A 16,958-nucleotide genomic window follows, 5' to 3' on the forward strand; every position below is an offset into this window, starting at 1 on the left:
TTCTCAACCTATCTCCAAGTAACTTGAATGCCAGAGAAATTAAAGGTGTCAGCTCTAAAGCTGACTGAAGAAAAGGGAGACACATCCGCAACACTGCTAGATAAACATTGTAAGATGCGTCCGCTGCTTTACAGCTGGATAAGATTAGGAGAGAGATAAAAATGAGAGGGACATCTTCTACACAGCTGGACTAATTACGTGTGATGAGTTAAACCAGTGCTAGAAAGATCTTGTGCCAGATTGAAAGCGGACTAACAAAGCAACCAAATGTATCTTTCTTCGACTCTCTCATAGTGCTCAGTAGAAACAACGTCTTCTTCGGTCTTCAACTGTTGATGATAAACTATCGAACCTCATATAACCTTGACAATTAACTCTTCTCTTCGATTTCTTCCTTGACTTATAAATTTCTACTTCCCTATGGCCTTATTAAAAAAACTAATTATAGAACAAAAAGAACGTAATGATTTTTTATTTTTATTTTTTTTGGAAACATACAAGACAAAAATTTTCATGGCCATGAGAGAAGGACTTTCAAAACTTGGATCTTCGCAACTTGTGATGTCTTGGTATCATGGATTCTAACAACTTATATCATTTGCTCTTATAACTTCAACTTTGATTTTTGAATCATTCTTTTCTATTGTTGCTTCTAAACCTAAAACGTCTTCAACTTTCTTCATAGATTTTGATGTCGCTCCGCTTGTTGATGATGATAAGTTTCTACTGAGAGAGAGTCGCAATCCAGTAACTAAGACTACATTGTGAGGTTGCTTTGTCTTTCTGGCATTTCCTGACCTACTTGCCTTTCTATCATGTATGGTTAGGTCCATCACGGTTACCCTCTAAAAGGAACAAGTTCTCTCCTGAATTTCAAGGATCTCAATGTCTTTTTCTCTAATGTCTCAAAAGGTTGTTATCCCTAGCATTCCAATTTCTATCTTTTCGGTGAGAAACAGTATGTAAACTTAGTTAACCGGATACCATGTGATGCTAGAAGTTTCAAAAGTGCAACTAAAAAAGTTCTTCCCCACTCCCAAACTTAAATCTAACATTGTCCTCGATGTTCTAAAGATAAAATTAAAAGCATGAACAAGGAGAAACTGTTACCACTTGAAGAAAAAGAATTAAGGAAAGATATTACCATGTTGCATGAGCATGGGTTACCTCCCAAGAAGTGCTAAGTTTAAATTCTTCAGCCAGACTTAGGAAAGGATTAGTCAACTCGAACCGTATAGCAGTAGCCGGAATAACTGTGGGTCATCTGGATCAAAAAGTATTACCCACAAGAAGAGGAAACTGTAACAGACCAAAAATATACTGAACATACCCTTGTTTAAGACAACTACATCTAGTTGTGGCTCAGGTTCAGGTTCTATAATTGGGTCTAGATAACAGGTTTTCATCGGTTGGATTTCCTCGAAGGCATTCTGAAGATCAGGTTGAAGAGTCTGGAAGTACTCAAATAAGAACTTAGAAGTGCATAACAAAAGCCTGAATAACTGGGGACCTCTAAGTCAATCATATTTGACTCACACAGCTGACCACAATGAAAGAGGTGGTATTCCTTAAGAAAATGTGTCGACCCTAATATCCTAAAGTAATTAGGTTTAGTCTCAAAACTTAATTACCGGCACATCTGAAAATCATATATTCCCACAATTGGTTGAAAAGTTTTTGGTGGGAAAACAAAGTCAATCTTGGTATCATAGCCTGGGTTAACCACATCAACCAGAGGATGGGTTTCTAACGACTGAGCTTCTTTCTGGACATCATTAGGTTTGGGAAAACATGTATGAAGATAATCTTGTAAGATGGTTGAGGCATAAATGCCAAGTCCTACATGAGGGTACTTTCTAAGAGTTGAAGCACACGGAGGATGATAATCACCCCCAAATTTAGAGTTTTTTGTGTCTCTAGAAAGACTAGTCACAACTTCCCTAATTTCTAGGTCATCACATTCCTGGAAATGGTCAATAGATTCTTCTAAGTTGGGTTCATACTCACTCATTTCTACGAGTTCATCTTCTTCGTCTAAGACTATTGTTTCTAAATCGCTAGACTCTAAAACATTATTCTCAAAATAAACTCGTTCCTCTAAATCATTATCGGCTTTGTAAACAGGAAATACTACATTGTCTAAAACTAGGGTATCTCTAGTCAAATCCTCTTCCTTTTGAATAGGTGAATAATTATTAAAATTATTTGGATTTGAACTAGAAATAATATTATCATTGTTAAGCTCAATTGGAGTAACCATTTCCTGATCACTATTCCTACATAAGTATGATTCTCCATCAACACTATCCTCATCATAATAACATGAAAAAGATCGAAACTCATCAAAACAAGTAGTGTTACCAATTCTAACCTCGTCATCTTGATTATGAAAACAACTATCCTCATTTTTAAGGGTATTATTGGAAACACTATATTGGAAAGTAAGATTATTTCGAGAAAGTCTTTCGTTCGTCTCAGCCATCAGCTTGAGGGATTCCTCTATAGAAAGTTCCCTCATTATTGTAGTTCTTTCGTCTATAATTACACTATTTATCTCAGCTAACTTACGCGTCGACTCAGCTAACTCCCTGAGGGACTCTTCTAAAGGAGGAATAGGAACAAAGGGATCATAAAAATGACTACTTTTCAATAGTTTGATTGTATCCTCTAGAGACGAAGAACTAGTACTATAATCTTCTTGCTCGTAAGACTGATGCATGTGTGGATAGTAATTGGGCTCACCAGGGTATGACCCATATCCTTCCAAAGGATGGCGTTCCCAACCACTATTCCCAACATGGTCATAAAAAAGGATGATGTCCATATTCAAATTCAGGTCGATAATCATTGTATTGGCTTCTATCATACCAGTTCGACATTCTTAATTTCAAGGGAATTCTACACAATCACAAACAAGGATGACTCGACCAAATCAAACCTATAAAATATAGCAAACAACAAGCATGATGGCTCCACTTAGATTGTTTCTAGACCAGCTTTTAATCCTTCGAAATGGAATTCGTTACAATTTAAGCAAACCCCTCTGGAATCAATCCGAGTCAAAGTAAGTTGAATTGAGGCGAGGGAAGCTCAGTGGAGCTTTGATACCCAAGGCCTCACCGCTATCACAAGGAGGCGCAGTCACGCATTCAACTCACAGAAACCATCATGAACTTCGAAGTATGCTAAAAGAGTAACCAATATTTTTCGAAAGACTTTCCTACTAAGCTCGTTACCCTATAAGTCTCGTTCTAGTCAAAATTTTAAGCTTAGGTTCGCGTTTGGTTTCGTTTTCCTAAGGCGGGCAAGAAGGAAACAGTGATGAAATCTGAGTTCTTATCTTAATTTGGCCAGGCCTTGCTCTTTACTAGGAAATTAAAACAACCGTATTCAAATCCTCAGCATATATTCACCTTAAGGCATACAATAAACCCGCTGACAGGGGATTCGCGGGTGTTTCGAAAGCTTACCTCCCGTACCAGACGGGCGCAGAACCGCTGAAGTCGACTCGGGCCACGACTCCTATGTCATGTGCGAACCCGAGGGGCCGAGACGATATTGTAATCGTCGTCCTTCCCTGCAAACAGTTTTATATTTAATGTACCCTTCCTTAGGGTTAAAAAAAATAAAAAAATAATTGTCCATGTCCAAAGTCAGTATAAAGTGCAAAAGAAAAGAAATAAAAAAAATAATTACAAAAAATGGAAGGTCTCTAAAAAAAATAAAAAAAAATTCTCTCTCTTTTTTTTTTAATTTTTTTTTTCGCTCTTTTTTTTTTTTTTTTTTTTTTTTTTTTTTTGCTTTGTCTTTTTCCGTCTCTTTTAGCTTTAAGCTTTGATTCCAAGTCTTTAGTATCCAACTTCAAACCTGTAATACAAAAACACACCCTAAGAAACGTAAAAAGAACAAATGAAATAAAAAAAACCTAAAAATTCTACCTAAGCACAAATCCGCGTCGGCGGCGCCAAAAGTAAATTAAGTTTTTGATTGATGTTGTAGTAATGAGGTTCAAACTCTAGGACTTGTGAATATTAAATTTAAAGATTTAATAAAATTATATACAAAAATATTAACAAAGTGGGCGAGAGGTAACCAAGACACTAGAATCCACTATTACACATGAATGATGTCAAATATTTCATAACTCTAATTATCCTTTTAATCCTTTATTTCTTAATCCACAAATAATCAAACATATTCTCAAAAAATTAATTGTATCCCTTAAGCATAGATTATCTAACCAAAGCATAACCTATCTAATTGAATCACAATTAATAAAGAAAATTATGTAAACTTTTAAGAACTCTGCAAAAGCAGTGATTGAGTGAATTATAATTAAATACTAGAGAAAATGAAATAGTTACCCATTGTTCATGTGTGAATAGATTCATCCATTTCCTTGGTTACGAGAGAATTAGCCGCTCATCATGTTGGAAAACCTCTCAAAGAATTTCATTGATGCTCAAAAATGGTTTACAAATGATGAGAATATGAGAAATACAATAAAACCGGGTTTGTAACAATTATATTTGTTACAAACCAGAGAACTACGACCCTCGGTGGCAAAATAAGACTGCTGCAGCTGTGTCGCAAACTTCGTAGAAAATAAGTCTGCCTGTAAACTGCGACCGGCAGGATGAGTTGCTGTCACTGTTCAAAAACGACTGCTGGTGCAGGTCCGTTCTTCGTGTTCTTCAGTGTTCTTCAATGGCAGCAGCAGCAGCAGGTGGTCTCTCTGCAAGTTCGATTTTTTTGACTATGTGGTTCTCTAAACTTCTCCCAATCTCTCCGCACCCTTCTCTATGATCCTCTCAACATATTTATACTCCTTAGCCCCATTTAATTACGCCAAAATTCTCAATATTCTTCATTAAACTCGGCAGTTAAAGATAATATTTTCTGGATATTTTTTCTTCATCTGAGCATCTGCAGCTGTCCAACCTTCCTTATTTTCCTTCTACACGGTCCAGGGTGTTGCTAGAGTCATCATACACGAGCAGAACACGCATAAATCTTCAAAAACTCGTGAATTATTCTTCTCATGCACGGGCTGCCCTGTTTTCTTGTCACGGATTTTTCAGCCAATTTTGATCGAAACAAACACCCATACCAGCTTTGTTAGGACATATCACAACTACCCATTAAGTTTCAGCCCTTTAGTCTACCCAGAAATCCTTCAAATTTCGATCGAAAAATTCACCAGAGAGCTTCTCTTTTTTCCCGCCAATTTTTAAGTTCAAACGAAGAAGGTGGTGTCCCCCTAACCAGATGTGGGATGCGAATAGCAGCTGCCTGTGTTTGGGGTGACCTGGGGTGCCCCTTAGTAATTGATGTGCCCCTTAGTAATTGAGGTGCTCCTTAGTAATTGAGGTGCCTCTTAACCAAATCTGGGTTCCGTATAGCAAGTGTCCTCCGGGGGTGTTCCGAGTGATTTTTCGAGCCGATTTTTCCAACAATATTTATTTTCCAAAAATACCTAAAAATACACAAAACACCATATTAAGGACGAAAACGAGTACCAACAATACGAAACATTAAGGACAATTTAGGCACATAAATGCGCCTATCAATCACCTATATTTATTTTGAATTTATTTTTAAAAAATGGGATATGAAATTCCCTTTAAATCGATCGGTCTATAGTTAGAATCGATTGATGAAGTTATATCTTAATTTTATTTAGTGAAGGAAATGATTTTGATAAATTTTTATTTTGAAATGTTTCAAATTTAGAAGAATAAATCTTTGAATTAAATTTAATAGTAAAGGTGTTTTAGTATTTTACCTGATTTAAACACCCCGTGTTTTTAGCATGGCGCAGGCTGAAAGATGCGTCATGGCATGGGATGAAGCTTCATAAAAAGCTTCAGTTGCATTAAGAGGCTTAGGCAAACCGACGCCAAAATGGCCGCATTACAAAGGTAATTGGCCCTGTGCAAACATTGCCCACAATCATTATGCATCACGCTAAAGAGGGCCAGCCGAACGAGTATTGCGCAATCATTAAGATGAAGCACAATCATTACGATGAAGCGCAATCATTTACGCTCAAGTGCAATCATTACAACGGAACGCAATCATTACAATGAAATGCAATCATTACGCTCAAGTGTAATCATTACGATGAAACGCAATCATTACGACGAATCGCAATCATTACGCTCAAGCACAATCATTACGATAAATAGTGAAGCATGCATGTCAATCTGGTCCGCTTTTCATACTTGTAGAAATGTCAATAAGACATATATAAGGAGGGGTGGTGAGCCGAAGGTGCACTTGCGTACCATGCACCAAGTAAGCTTTATAGCTTATCCAGAAGAGTATAAATGATGCGTAATCCTCATTTATAATTGTGTAGCCTTGCGAAGATGGCATTTAATGCTTAGGCATCACTATGCCATGTCGCGGACCCAATAATGCGCAACCTTTGTGCATTTTGACGGAAGGGCCTATACAGACTATGTTATTACACTTTTGCTATTCCGCAGCCTTGCAAATGAGTTTTCTTAAATGTTTGTCCCTTCTTGGATGAACTACGGCCTGTGCTTGATACCTTTGGAGTAGGGAAGGGTACATAGGCATCCGCAATGAGTTGCAACTTTGTCGGTCCAGCACGTTGTCGCACATATCATCTAATTGTGAGATGATTGCGGCAGATTGTCCCCTCATATCATCTAAGATCGGTAGCTCGATGCATGAGATGATTTTGGCCATGCTTCATGAGGCGAGTTGCATTTCATTCACTGGATTCTTATATTGCCTATAAAGTCGATGTATATTAGCAAGCTACATTCCGTTTGGAGGCTAAACACACGATTGTTGTAATTTAGCTCAAGAGGAGTCCATTTTGATGGGAAACGACCCAAAGATCAAGACATGTTTATCTACCGGCCCAAATGGTCACCAGAATATAGCCAAATTCTATCATTTAGGGCTTCAAAAGGCCATTTCTGTCGTTTTAAGAAAGTTTTTGTTTTCTTAATAAACCCTTTGCAGAACAAGGGTGAGCTGGAACAGTGTGGAAGCTAATTTAGCTGCATCATACTCCATGAGCATACTTTCAAGGGCAGATGGACGTGCATTTTCCTAGCTTTAAGGCCCGTACGTATTGTAGATTCATCATGGCGCATTGGGGAGTTATGGCCCGCGCACCCAGGCTTAATTTTCCAGTCCGTCACAGTTGGTATCAGAGAAAGTTCCGAGAAAAATATAGGTACTTTCCGGAGTGGACTCATTGGCGAGTATTTTCCTCAAAAGTAAAACATAAAGTTGGAGAGTAGGACAACTTTTGCGCGGAAAGGAGTTTGTAACTACTATGTCAGTTACTATGCGAATCGAGTTGACTTTGTTTAAGTACTGTAAGTTTGCATGGCCTAAGTGGCACCCCATTTACGAGTGGATATCCGGAAGACCGTCTGGGACGGTGGATAGGCAATGAGACTTATCATCCCCACACATTGGCAACTGGCCAATGATGTGCGTTGCCAGGCCCCGCTAGCATCCCAGTTACGAGTGGCAACCTGGATGACCGTAAGGGACGGTGGGCAACTGGAAGATGTTCCATACAGTATTACATGTTGTTAACATATTCAACTTTGTGAACTTTAGGGACTCCTAAGTGTACAGTATGTGATGCACATTTGGCATACCTGGTCGAGATATCCTTTTGGCACTGTCCAATTCTGATTCTTGGTATTGTTGTGGTCACTTTTGGATTCCTGGGCATGCGGTATGAGAATTTTCCTCAGAAGGTTTAAATTGTTGTTCATGACAACTTGAAGAAAAACGTGATTTCTGAGCATCTGGTATGGTAATTTTGCATAGGAATCAAAACCGCATAGCTTGTCCACAATAGTTTTTCTTTTGAATTTCAGGGACGAAATTCTTTAAAGGGGTGAATAATGTGACACCCCGTGTTTTTTGCATGGCGCATGCTGAAATATGCGCCATGGCATGGGATGAATCTTCATCAAAAACTTCAGTTGCGTTAAGAGGCCTAGGAAAACCAACGCCAAAATGGCAGCATTACACAGGTAATTGGCCTAGTGCAAACATTGCGCACAATCATGGTGCATCACGCCAGAGAGGGCCAGCCGAACGAGTATTGCGCAATCATCAAGTACAATCATTACCCTCAGGCGCAATCATTACGATGGAGCGCAATCATTATGCTCAAGTGCAATCATTACGACGAAACGCAGTCATTACGATGAATCACAATCATTACGCTCAAGCGTAATCATTACGCTCAAGTGCAATCATTACGATGAAACACAATCATTACGCTCAACCGCAATCATTGCGATGAATAGTGAAGCAGGCATGTCAATCTGGTCCCCTTTCCATACTTGTAGAAATATCAATAAGACATATATAGGGAGGGGTAGTGAGTTGAAGGTGCACTTGCGGACCATACACCAAGTAAGCTTCATAGCTTAGCCGGAAGAGTATAGATGATGGGTAAGTCTCATTTATAGCTGTGTAGCCTTGCGAAGAGGGCGTTTAATGCTTAGGCATTACTAGGCCATGTCGCGGACCCGATAATGCGCAACCTTTGTGCATTTTGACGGAACGGCCTATACGGACTAGGCCATTACCTTTTTGCTAGTCCGCAGCCTTGCAAATGAGTTTTCTTTAGTTGTTGTCCCTTCATGGATGAAGGGTACATAGGCAGCCCAAATGAGTAGTAGCATTGCCGGTCCAGCACGTTGTCGCTCATATCATGTAATTGCTAGATGATTGTGGCAGAGTGGCCCCTCATATCATCTGAGATCGGTAGCTCGATGCAAGAGATGATTGTGTCCATGCTTGATGAGGCGAGTTGCATTTCATTCACTGGATGCTCATACTGCCTATCAATTCGATACAGATGAGCAAGCTACAACCCATTTGGAGGCTAAAAACCCGATTGCCGTAATTTAGATCAAGAAGAGTCCATTTTGATGGGATACGACCCAAAGATCAAGACTTGTTGATCTATCGGGCCACATGGTCACCAGAATATAGCCAAATTCCATCATTTAGGGTTTCAGAAGGTCGTTTGTGCCGTTTTAGGAAAGCTTTTATTTTCTTAATAAACCCTTTGCAGAACAAGGGTGAGTGGAATGGTGTGGAAGCTAATTTAGCTACGTCATGCTCCAAGTGCATGCTTGCAAGGGAAGATGTACGTGTATGTGCCTAGCTTTAAGACCCGTACTCTAGATTCATCATGGCGCACCGGGGGAGTTATGGCACGCCCAGACGTGCCAGGTGTAATTTTCCGGTCCACCACACCCCATATCCCCTTACTTTAGATAGGTGAAGAAATTTATAGCCCCAGATAAATGTCCTTGCCCCTAAACTAGGAAGGCTCTGTCCTCAACTCACTGTCATTTTATGATCTCAAGACCCTCAATTTCTAACTTTAGTCTTACTAAATGTCACACAAGTCCTAACTAAATGCAACTTTTGAAGAGCAGACACCAAATAAATCTGCAAGATTATAGTTTTACTTTGACCTAATAGCGGACCTATACCACAAAAGATAGCAAGGGTAACTTCCTTCCCTGAAATTGGTGAAACTTACAACATGGCATAAATTTCGAGCGTCCTTCGGCGGCAGCTCCATCAATACTTGTACCCTACTCACGTAAATCTCTATTAGACCAGTCTACATTCAACAGGGATCAAGGGAAGTATTATTAAAATTTCGTCCGTTGAAATGTAGCAAGTGATGTAATTGGAATATAACACACCATCTACTACTAGATAACTAAAAACTAGGGTAAAGACCAAGTCCTGACTAATATCCAATTGGGGTGGTTGACTACAAAACTGAGCACTCAGAGTAGCTCATTGGCATCCGGAATTTGTCCAAATTTTCATCTCTGGACAAATTTTGAGAATATTTTAATTGGTTGTAGGTCATTCTCGTGTTGGTTTGCAGTACTCTTGAGCTTAAACAAGTTATGTCTTGCACATCAAAGAAGCGGTCCAATAATCATTGTTAATTTAGACATAAAATAATCTTCTTCTAAGTTTTTCAACGGATAAAAATAAATAAACCAAAGATCAGTGATTGGGAAGTTTGTGGTTGCCATGGAATCCTGTGCGCCTTAGCTATTGTAGCATTAAGATGTTTTAGTTTTAAGTTTTATAAGGGAGAGAAAAGAAAACAACCAAACTAATTAATACACCATGGATCTGCAAGATCTTGTAAAGTTTCAGTGTTTAGTCTCTTTAATATGGATGTACTTGGCATTCTCGGAAATACGGATCACTGGTTCCCAAGTAATAAGCAAGCCAGGTTGCAAAGATCATTGCGGGAATGTTAGCATACCCTATCCGTTCGGCATTGGTCCTGGTTGTTTCTTAGACATATATTTCGAAATACGTTGCGATGAGAGTCTCCTCGATTCTGTCAAGCCAGTTTATGGCCCTAACTATAACATCTCGAATATATCACTAATCGATGGAACAATGACTACAGATATTTTCATAGCCCGCGATTGTACAGACAGCCAAACCGGAAGGTATTTCTCAACGACAGCAGGGACGGGAAAATTCACCTTCTCTAATACGAGAAACATGTTCGTCGGTATGGGTTGCAATACCTGGGCTTATCTAAAACGAGATGATAATAGATCTATCAGTTCGGGATGTATGTCAGTCTGTGACAAAGAAGAAGATAGCACCGATGGGTCTTGCAATGGTATCGGTTGTTGCCGGGCCCCCGTCCCAGCTGGACTAAAAAAACTGAGCATCAGTGTAGGAAGATCGTCGGAAACAATCTTGGATTTCAATCCATGTGGTTATGGTTTTTTGATTGAAGAAAAATCGTTTAACTTTTCTTCGTCGTATATTAAGGATTTCAAGCATAATGGAACCGGAACTGTTCCAGTGGTGGTTGATTGGACTGTTGGTTTTGAAACATGCGATGAAGCCAAAAGAAACCCGACGAGTTATGCATGTGGACCTAACACCGATTGTATAGCACCTGCAGACAATAATACTCTAGGCTATCGATGTAATTGTACATCGGGCTACAGAGGGAATCCTTACCTTGACAGTATTTCTGGTGGTAGTTGTCAAGGTAATTTATACTGATTTCTTCTCTGCTAGTCTCACAACTGAAATTTATTGAACAGATCCTTGTTTTTTGTGGCACAGATATTAATGAATGTAAGGAACTAGGGGTATGCAGTGGAGATAGAGGTAACTGCAAAAACACAAAAGGGAGCTACAACTGTTCTTGCAACAAGGGTTATAATTTTGATGTCAGAAATAATACCAAGGATTGCTTTCTCCCGAGCCCGGTTTCTGCAAATAGTAACCTTAACAAGATTGTTGTTGGTAAGCGGTGCTTTTGAATTAATAGTACCTTGCAGTCGGGGGATTTCTCTTAACTTTTTATTGCACGCAGGGGCCTGCCTTGGCTTATTTCTTCTACTTGTCAGTCTTGTGACTGGCTTCTGGATATACTGGGGAGTTAAGAAAAGAAAGCACATGCAACTTCGAGAGGAATTCTTCAAGAAAAACGGTGGTTTGATTTTAAACCAACTTCTTGATCAACGGGAAGAGGACATTGAGGCTAGTAAGAATGTCAAAGGAGAAAAGAAGCACCGATCAATTGCTAAAATATACACCGAGCAGGAACTGACAAAAGCGACTAACAACTATCACGAAAGTCAAATTCTTGGCCGTGGAGGGTTTGGCACGGTGTATAAAGGAACCTTATCTAATGGAGAAGTGGTTGCCATTAAGAAGACGAAAATAGTTGATATGGACCAAAATGAACAGTTCGTTAATGAAATTGCTGTTCTATCACAAATCAATCACAAAAATGTGGTTCAGCTCTTGGGTTGTTGTCTAGAAAGTGAAGTTCCGTTGCTTGTTTATGAGTATATTGCTAACGGGACGCTTCACCAACATTTACATGAACGTCGTGAAGGTTCCTCTACTCTTTCATGGGTAAATCGCTTAAGGATAGCCTCAGAAGTTGCAGGATCATTAGCCTACTTGCATTCTGAAGCTTCCATACCCATAATCCACAGAGATATCAAGTCAGGCAATGTACTTCTAGATAATGATTACAAAGTAAAAGTCGCAGATTTTGGTGGTTCCAGGTTGAATCCTACCGATGAGGCTCAGTTGAGCACAGTAGTTCAAGGTACATTTGGTTACTTGGATCCAGAATACATTCAATCAAGCCAATTAACAGATAAAAGCGATGTTTACAGCTTTGGCGTGCTTCTTGTGGAATTGATGACTGGTGAAGTTGTGTTTTCTAAAGATAGACCTGAAGAGGATAGAAACCTTGCTAGTTATTTCCTTTCTTCTATGAGAACCAACAGACTGTTCGCAATTCTTGATGAAAGTTTGGTAAAAAATGATATTGAGCGAGTCAGTAGTGTACATGGGCACCAACAGATTCAAGAAATGGCTGAACTTGCACAAAACTGCTTAAGAATGAAGGGAGAAAACAGACCATCAATGAAAGAAGTTGCAATAATGCTGCACGGTATAATGAGTTTGTCATCCAACCACCCTTGGGTCTTGCATGATGAGGAAGGTATTACGAACACACAACAAGCAAAGAAGAAGAGCGAATGCTCTTGTTAGAATCAGCTGACCATCTATCTTACACAGACAGCATATCAACAAATGGTGATAGCAGCAAAGGGAAATCAGAATTTCAACCAGGGGGGACGTTAAGCATTCTAGGGCATTTTAAAAACTATGAGAAGTGTGTTCCCCTATTTTCTGTTTGTGATATAAAAATTCTGTAATGATCAAGAGAAATAATAGTTAAATACGATTCTTCTATAGACTAGTAGTTGTTCTAACTGCAAGATAAATCTCATTGCCGTGAAAGTGTACACCACAAATCATAATTTGTCCAACACTTAACATGAAATCCCATCAAACATCACATATAACGTCAACCACCTAGTTTTACAAAAATCCTGTCTGCAGATCACAAGTTATAAGGACGAATTGTCATAACCTCCAATATTTTCCAGTAACAAGGGTTGTCTAATCAAAGAGAGAGAATCCCATGTCGTCATCGCTCTCCTCTTTCTCTTCCTTCTTCTCCTCAGCTGCTGGTGTTTCAGCAGCTGCTGCACCACCAGAGCTTGCTGCTGCTGCACCACCACCAGAGCTTGCAACAAAAGAGCCAGCACTTGCTCCACCAATAACCACCTGAAATACCCAATGTCACAGACTCATCAACAAATGAAACAGATAATGCTAAGGTTCTGAAAAAGAAAAAGAAAATTCAGAAAAAAAATATTCAACATGACATGGAAAGGACAAATTAGGACCAACACTTGACGTCACAAATTTTCCTGGGTTGACATCAAGATTCGAATCAAGTGGATAACAAAATTCCTTCTTGGAACACCTTGAACACATACAAATTTATTGTTTCATTTACATTGAAAAACATCAGATAAAGAATAGATATGACTGACTGTTTTTGCTAGACCTAGTGCACACCACAACACAACATTCCAAAGCATTATTTCATTATTGTTGAAACATCAGACAACGAACCATTGAAAATAGGACAAACACTTGACATCACTTTTCCTGGTCTGAATTCATATGTAAAACAGAGAAAAATCAAGTTGATAACCAAATTCCTACTTGGAACGCCACCTTGAACACATCAGATCTAATGTTCCTACAAATTGCACCGCTCCTTTCACGCCTCCATACAACCAATGCTGCTACAGGGGGTTACCAAATCCCACAGAGGTTTACCAAGTCCATATAAACAAAACAATCCTCCCAATTGGACCTGCTGGATTGGTAACACCCCATGGAATTTGATAACCCCTTGTTGCAACATCAAATATAATGGGAAGAACACTAAGATCCATGGTGAAAGGCACAGTAACATTTTCTAAAAATGACAGAATACTAAAACATATAAACCCACAGGAGAAATGATATCCACCACATCATTTGTCCAAAACCCTTAGAGCTCCTTTATCATGGTCTTAACCAAATAAAACCACAATTCCCACAAGAGCTGTTCAATTACCAAGATTAGAAACTCAAAAGAGCATTTATGAATTACCAAGGACCCATGAATCAGAATATCAAATATATATGCAAAACTTACCAACAATCTACACTGATAAAATGAAACCCCTAATCAACTTACATAACAAGTCCCAATTCCCACGAAAGCTAATTTAAATGGCATGGATTTAACCCACTAAAACCCAAACAGCCACAAAATCTGATTAATAAGACTAGAATCTTATAGCGCAGCAAGTCCCTTAAAACCCCAATTCATACAAAAGCTGTACCTAAACATGTCATCAACCAGAACCATGAACAACTTGCAGAAAAGAGTATCTCAGAGCACACATGAATCAACAATAAAGGTAACAAAATCCAGAAAAATAAAACTTCATCAGTAATCAGTAATTTTAATAGCAGATTCGAAACACCCAAATCTCAATTTTTAGCAGAAAATTAAATAATCTGAAACAAAACCACTATCCAAAACCCCCAAATCTAGACCATGCAAGATGAAAATCAACAACTCTATGCCAAAAATAGGAAACCCTTAGATTACATCATGGATTTAAGCAACTGAAACCCCAAATTCCCACAAAATCTGTACATAAACATGACAACAATCACAACCAAACTACTTGCAGAGATCCCTGTAAATCAAGAATAAAGGTACAAAAATCAAACAAAACAAAAAATTAAAAAAAAAAACTTAATCAGTAATTTCAATAGCAGATTCAAAACCCCCAAATCTCCATTTCTAGTAAAAAAAAATTTAAAGGAATCTGAAACAAAACCCAGATCTACAAAGTTTCAAAAAGAAATCAAACCTGGAAGACACCAGAAGTAGGAGTAATCAAAGAGAAGTTGGATTGAACAGCACCAGAAGAATCACGAGAAAGAGCTTCCTGAACCAATTTCCTCTCCAAATCATAAGCACAGTCGGCTGATGCTTCAACATCACCTTCGTACTGCTTTGCACTCCATTTTCCACCTGAGCTCTTGCAAACAAATGTGAAGACTCCCATTTTCTCTTTCTTTTTTTCTGAATCTAAAAACGAAATCTCTTAGGTTTTGTTTGATGCTTCTCGGATTGCAGAAATTTCCAATGCTGTTTTCTTTATATAGGGGACGAAAAGGAAACCCTAACCCTACTAATATTACTACTAGCAGATGGAGTTTGGACTAGGCAGCCAGGGTACTCAGCAATATTACTAAACGCAGTTAGGTTTTGGAAACGGGCAGCCAGCTGAAGTCCAGTCGCAAGGAACCATGGGCTGGATTTCAGGCCCGCTTATTGTGGGAGGACAATTTTAGTTTTTTTTTTGTAGTTTTATTTAAAACAGCATTTACTGAACAAAACCGAAAGACTTTATATTATTTTTTGGTTTTATTTATTTCCCATCCCCATTTTACCTAAATCCTATCACAATTTGATCATGTTCAAGATTATTTTCAAATCATTTTAATCAGGTTTAGATGTTAAATTGCAAAACTTGATTTCATTTATTACGTAAATTGATAATGTGGTCCGCAAAAATAAAACAATTAATTAATATAAATTTTTCAATTTGGGAACAATTGAAAACAATCAAAACCTAATTGAAATAGAGATGACAAATATGTGTTTTCTTGATAATTGGTATATATTATGTGTTTCAAAATCATTTATAGTCCCGATTCTTCTAATTTTTGGGTAGAAAATCATTATTAGATCAGGTTCGTAGTGGTCGATTGTTAGGATTAGAATTTTTCTTTTCTTTTTTCCTTGTGATGACTATTTAGTAATTAGGTTTGATTTGAGTGGGAGGGGAAGAAGGAAGATGGTGGTTGAGGAAGATAGATATCATCTGGATAATACGGGAAGTATTGTTTACCCAACTTACAAAAAGTTAAACAAAAATTAATATGTGTAAGTTGAGGGATTTAGATAAAATGGGGTTGGGAAATAGGTAAAACCTATTTTTTATAAGAATTTGGTTTGAACAAAGAAAAATTCTGATTTATTCAACAAATTATCACAACAAAAACGCTTCTAAACAATATAAAAATAAATGTTATATGAATCAAAAAACAAATAAATAAGGAGACCCACTCGGTTCGTTGTTGTTTTCCTTGACTTTCCATTCACTTGTGAAATCCATTGCCTCTCAATGCAAACTTGATTTGCATGCTTGGTACCTCAATGACGGGAAAATTATTGGTGACACTATCGAGGTGGTTAAAGCTTTGAGTATCATAGAATCTGAGGGTCCAGGTAGAAGTTTTGATGAAGATGTTTTTCCTCGGGATATTTGGCAGACCATCAGTCTTGATTTGAACTTTATTAGTGGCATGGCATTGAGTAGGGTTCAAAGGACCATCTAGCTAATGTGTTCCATCAAAAAACTCAATGATCCTCAAAGTGAGATGTTATTTCTTCGCAACTGTACCGGTGTGTCCATATTGTATTTTGCTAATACGTACCACCAACCCTGCATCTTTACAAAAAGCAACTGATTTGTTTGATGACCATCTATTTCAGTATTTGAGACTTCTGGTCACGGGTGATAGAGCAGGTTTTGGGCCTTTGCAACAGAGGATATCTAATCTACCTATCAAGGAGGGTGGCCTTGGCATTTAAACAATGGAAGACACACCCGTAAGTATTGTTATCTTACTTCCCAGAGTCATACGGTTTCGGTTCAAAAGGTGATCCTTGTTAGCTTATTCTCATCAGACAAAGGATCTACTGATCGTTCTGCTCTTCAGAACTTCATCCAGGAATGTGGATTACCTTCTAACTATTCCGTCGATGATACTGCCCTCACCCCCTTTTATGAACTCTCTGGCAGTCACTTATTTTGACCCAGTTAAGAAGCAAATCCCCATCCTATTCTCAATGTCTGCAAGAGATTCCATTCTATGGCAATGCAATCGGGTAAAGCATGCACAAGATTATCTTC

General features: G+C 38.5%; 2 protein-coding genes across 2 annotated transcripts; one reads left to right on the forward strand and one right to left on the reverse strand.

The window, feature by feature from the left end:
• Nucleotides 1–10,091: 10,091 nt before the first annotated feature.
• Nucleotides 10,092–12,929, forward strand: LOC113328651 (wall-associated receptor kinase 2-like). The gene is made up of 3 exons (XM_026575692.1): nt 10,092–11,074; nt 11,152–11,334; nt 11,405–12,929. The coding sequence occupies exons 1-3, from the start codon at nt 10,180–10,182 to the stop codon at nt 12,601–12,603; spliced, it is 2,277 nt and encodes a 758-aa protein (XP_026431477.1). The 5' UTR covers nt 10,092–10,179; the 3' UTR covers nt 12,604–12,929.
• LOC113328652 (60S acidic ribosomal protein P3-2-like) lies at nt 12,819–15,182 on the reverse strand. Its single transcript, XM_026575693.1, has 2 exons — nt 14,844–15,182; nt 12,819–13,185 (listed from the first exon to the last, which is right to left on the reverse strand). Exons 1-2 carry the CDS (start codon nt 15,039–15,041, stop codon nt 13,018–13,020), a joined length of 366 nt encoding a protein of 121 aa, XP_026431478.1. The 5' UTR covers nt 15,042–15,182; the 3' UTR covers nt 12,819–13,017.
• Nucleotides 15,183–16,958: the final 1,776 nt, after the last annotated feature.

Source organism: Papaver somniferum, unplaced genomic scaffold (genome assembly GCF_003573695.1).
Source record: "Papaver somniferum cultivar HN1 unplaced genomic scaffold, ASM357369v1 unplaced-scaffold_114, whole genome shotgun sequence".
NCBI lineage: Eukaryota > Viridiplantae > Streptophyta > Magnoliopsida > Ranunculales > Papaveraceae > Papaver > Papaver somniferum.

What these genes read in the sequence shown, in the direction of transcription:
- LOC113328651 (XM_026575692.1), top strand. Translation starts at nt 10,180, where the DNA reads ATGGATCTGCAAGATCTTGTAAAGTTTCAGTGTTTAGTCTCTTTAATA. An exon ending in TTCTGGTGGTAGTTGTCAAG is followed by an intron (nt 11,075 to 11,151) that starts GTAATTTATACT and finishes TTTGTGGCACAG; the next exon opens with ATATTAATGAATGTAAGGAA. An exon ending in CCTTAACAAGATTGTTGTTG is followed by an intron (nt 11,335 to 11,404) that starts GTAAGCGGTGCT and finishes TATTGCACGCAG; the next exon opens with GGGCCTGCCTTGGCTTATTT.
- LOC113328652 (XM_026575693.1), bottom strand. Translation starts at nt 15,041, where the DNA reads ATGGGAGTCTTCACATTTGTTTGCAAGAGCTCAGGTGGAAAATGGAGT. An exon ending in CTACTTCTGGTGTCTTCCAG is followed by an intron (nt 13,186 to 14,843) that starts GTTTGATTTCTT and finishes TGGGTATTTCAG; the next exon opens with GTGGTTATTGGTGGAGCAAG.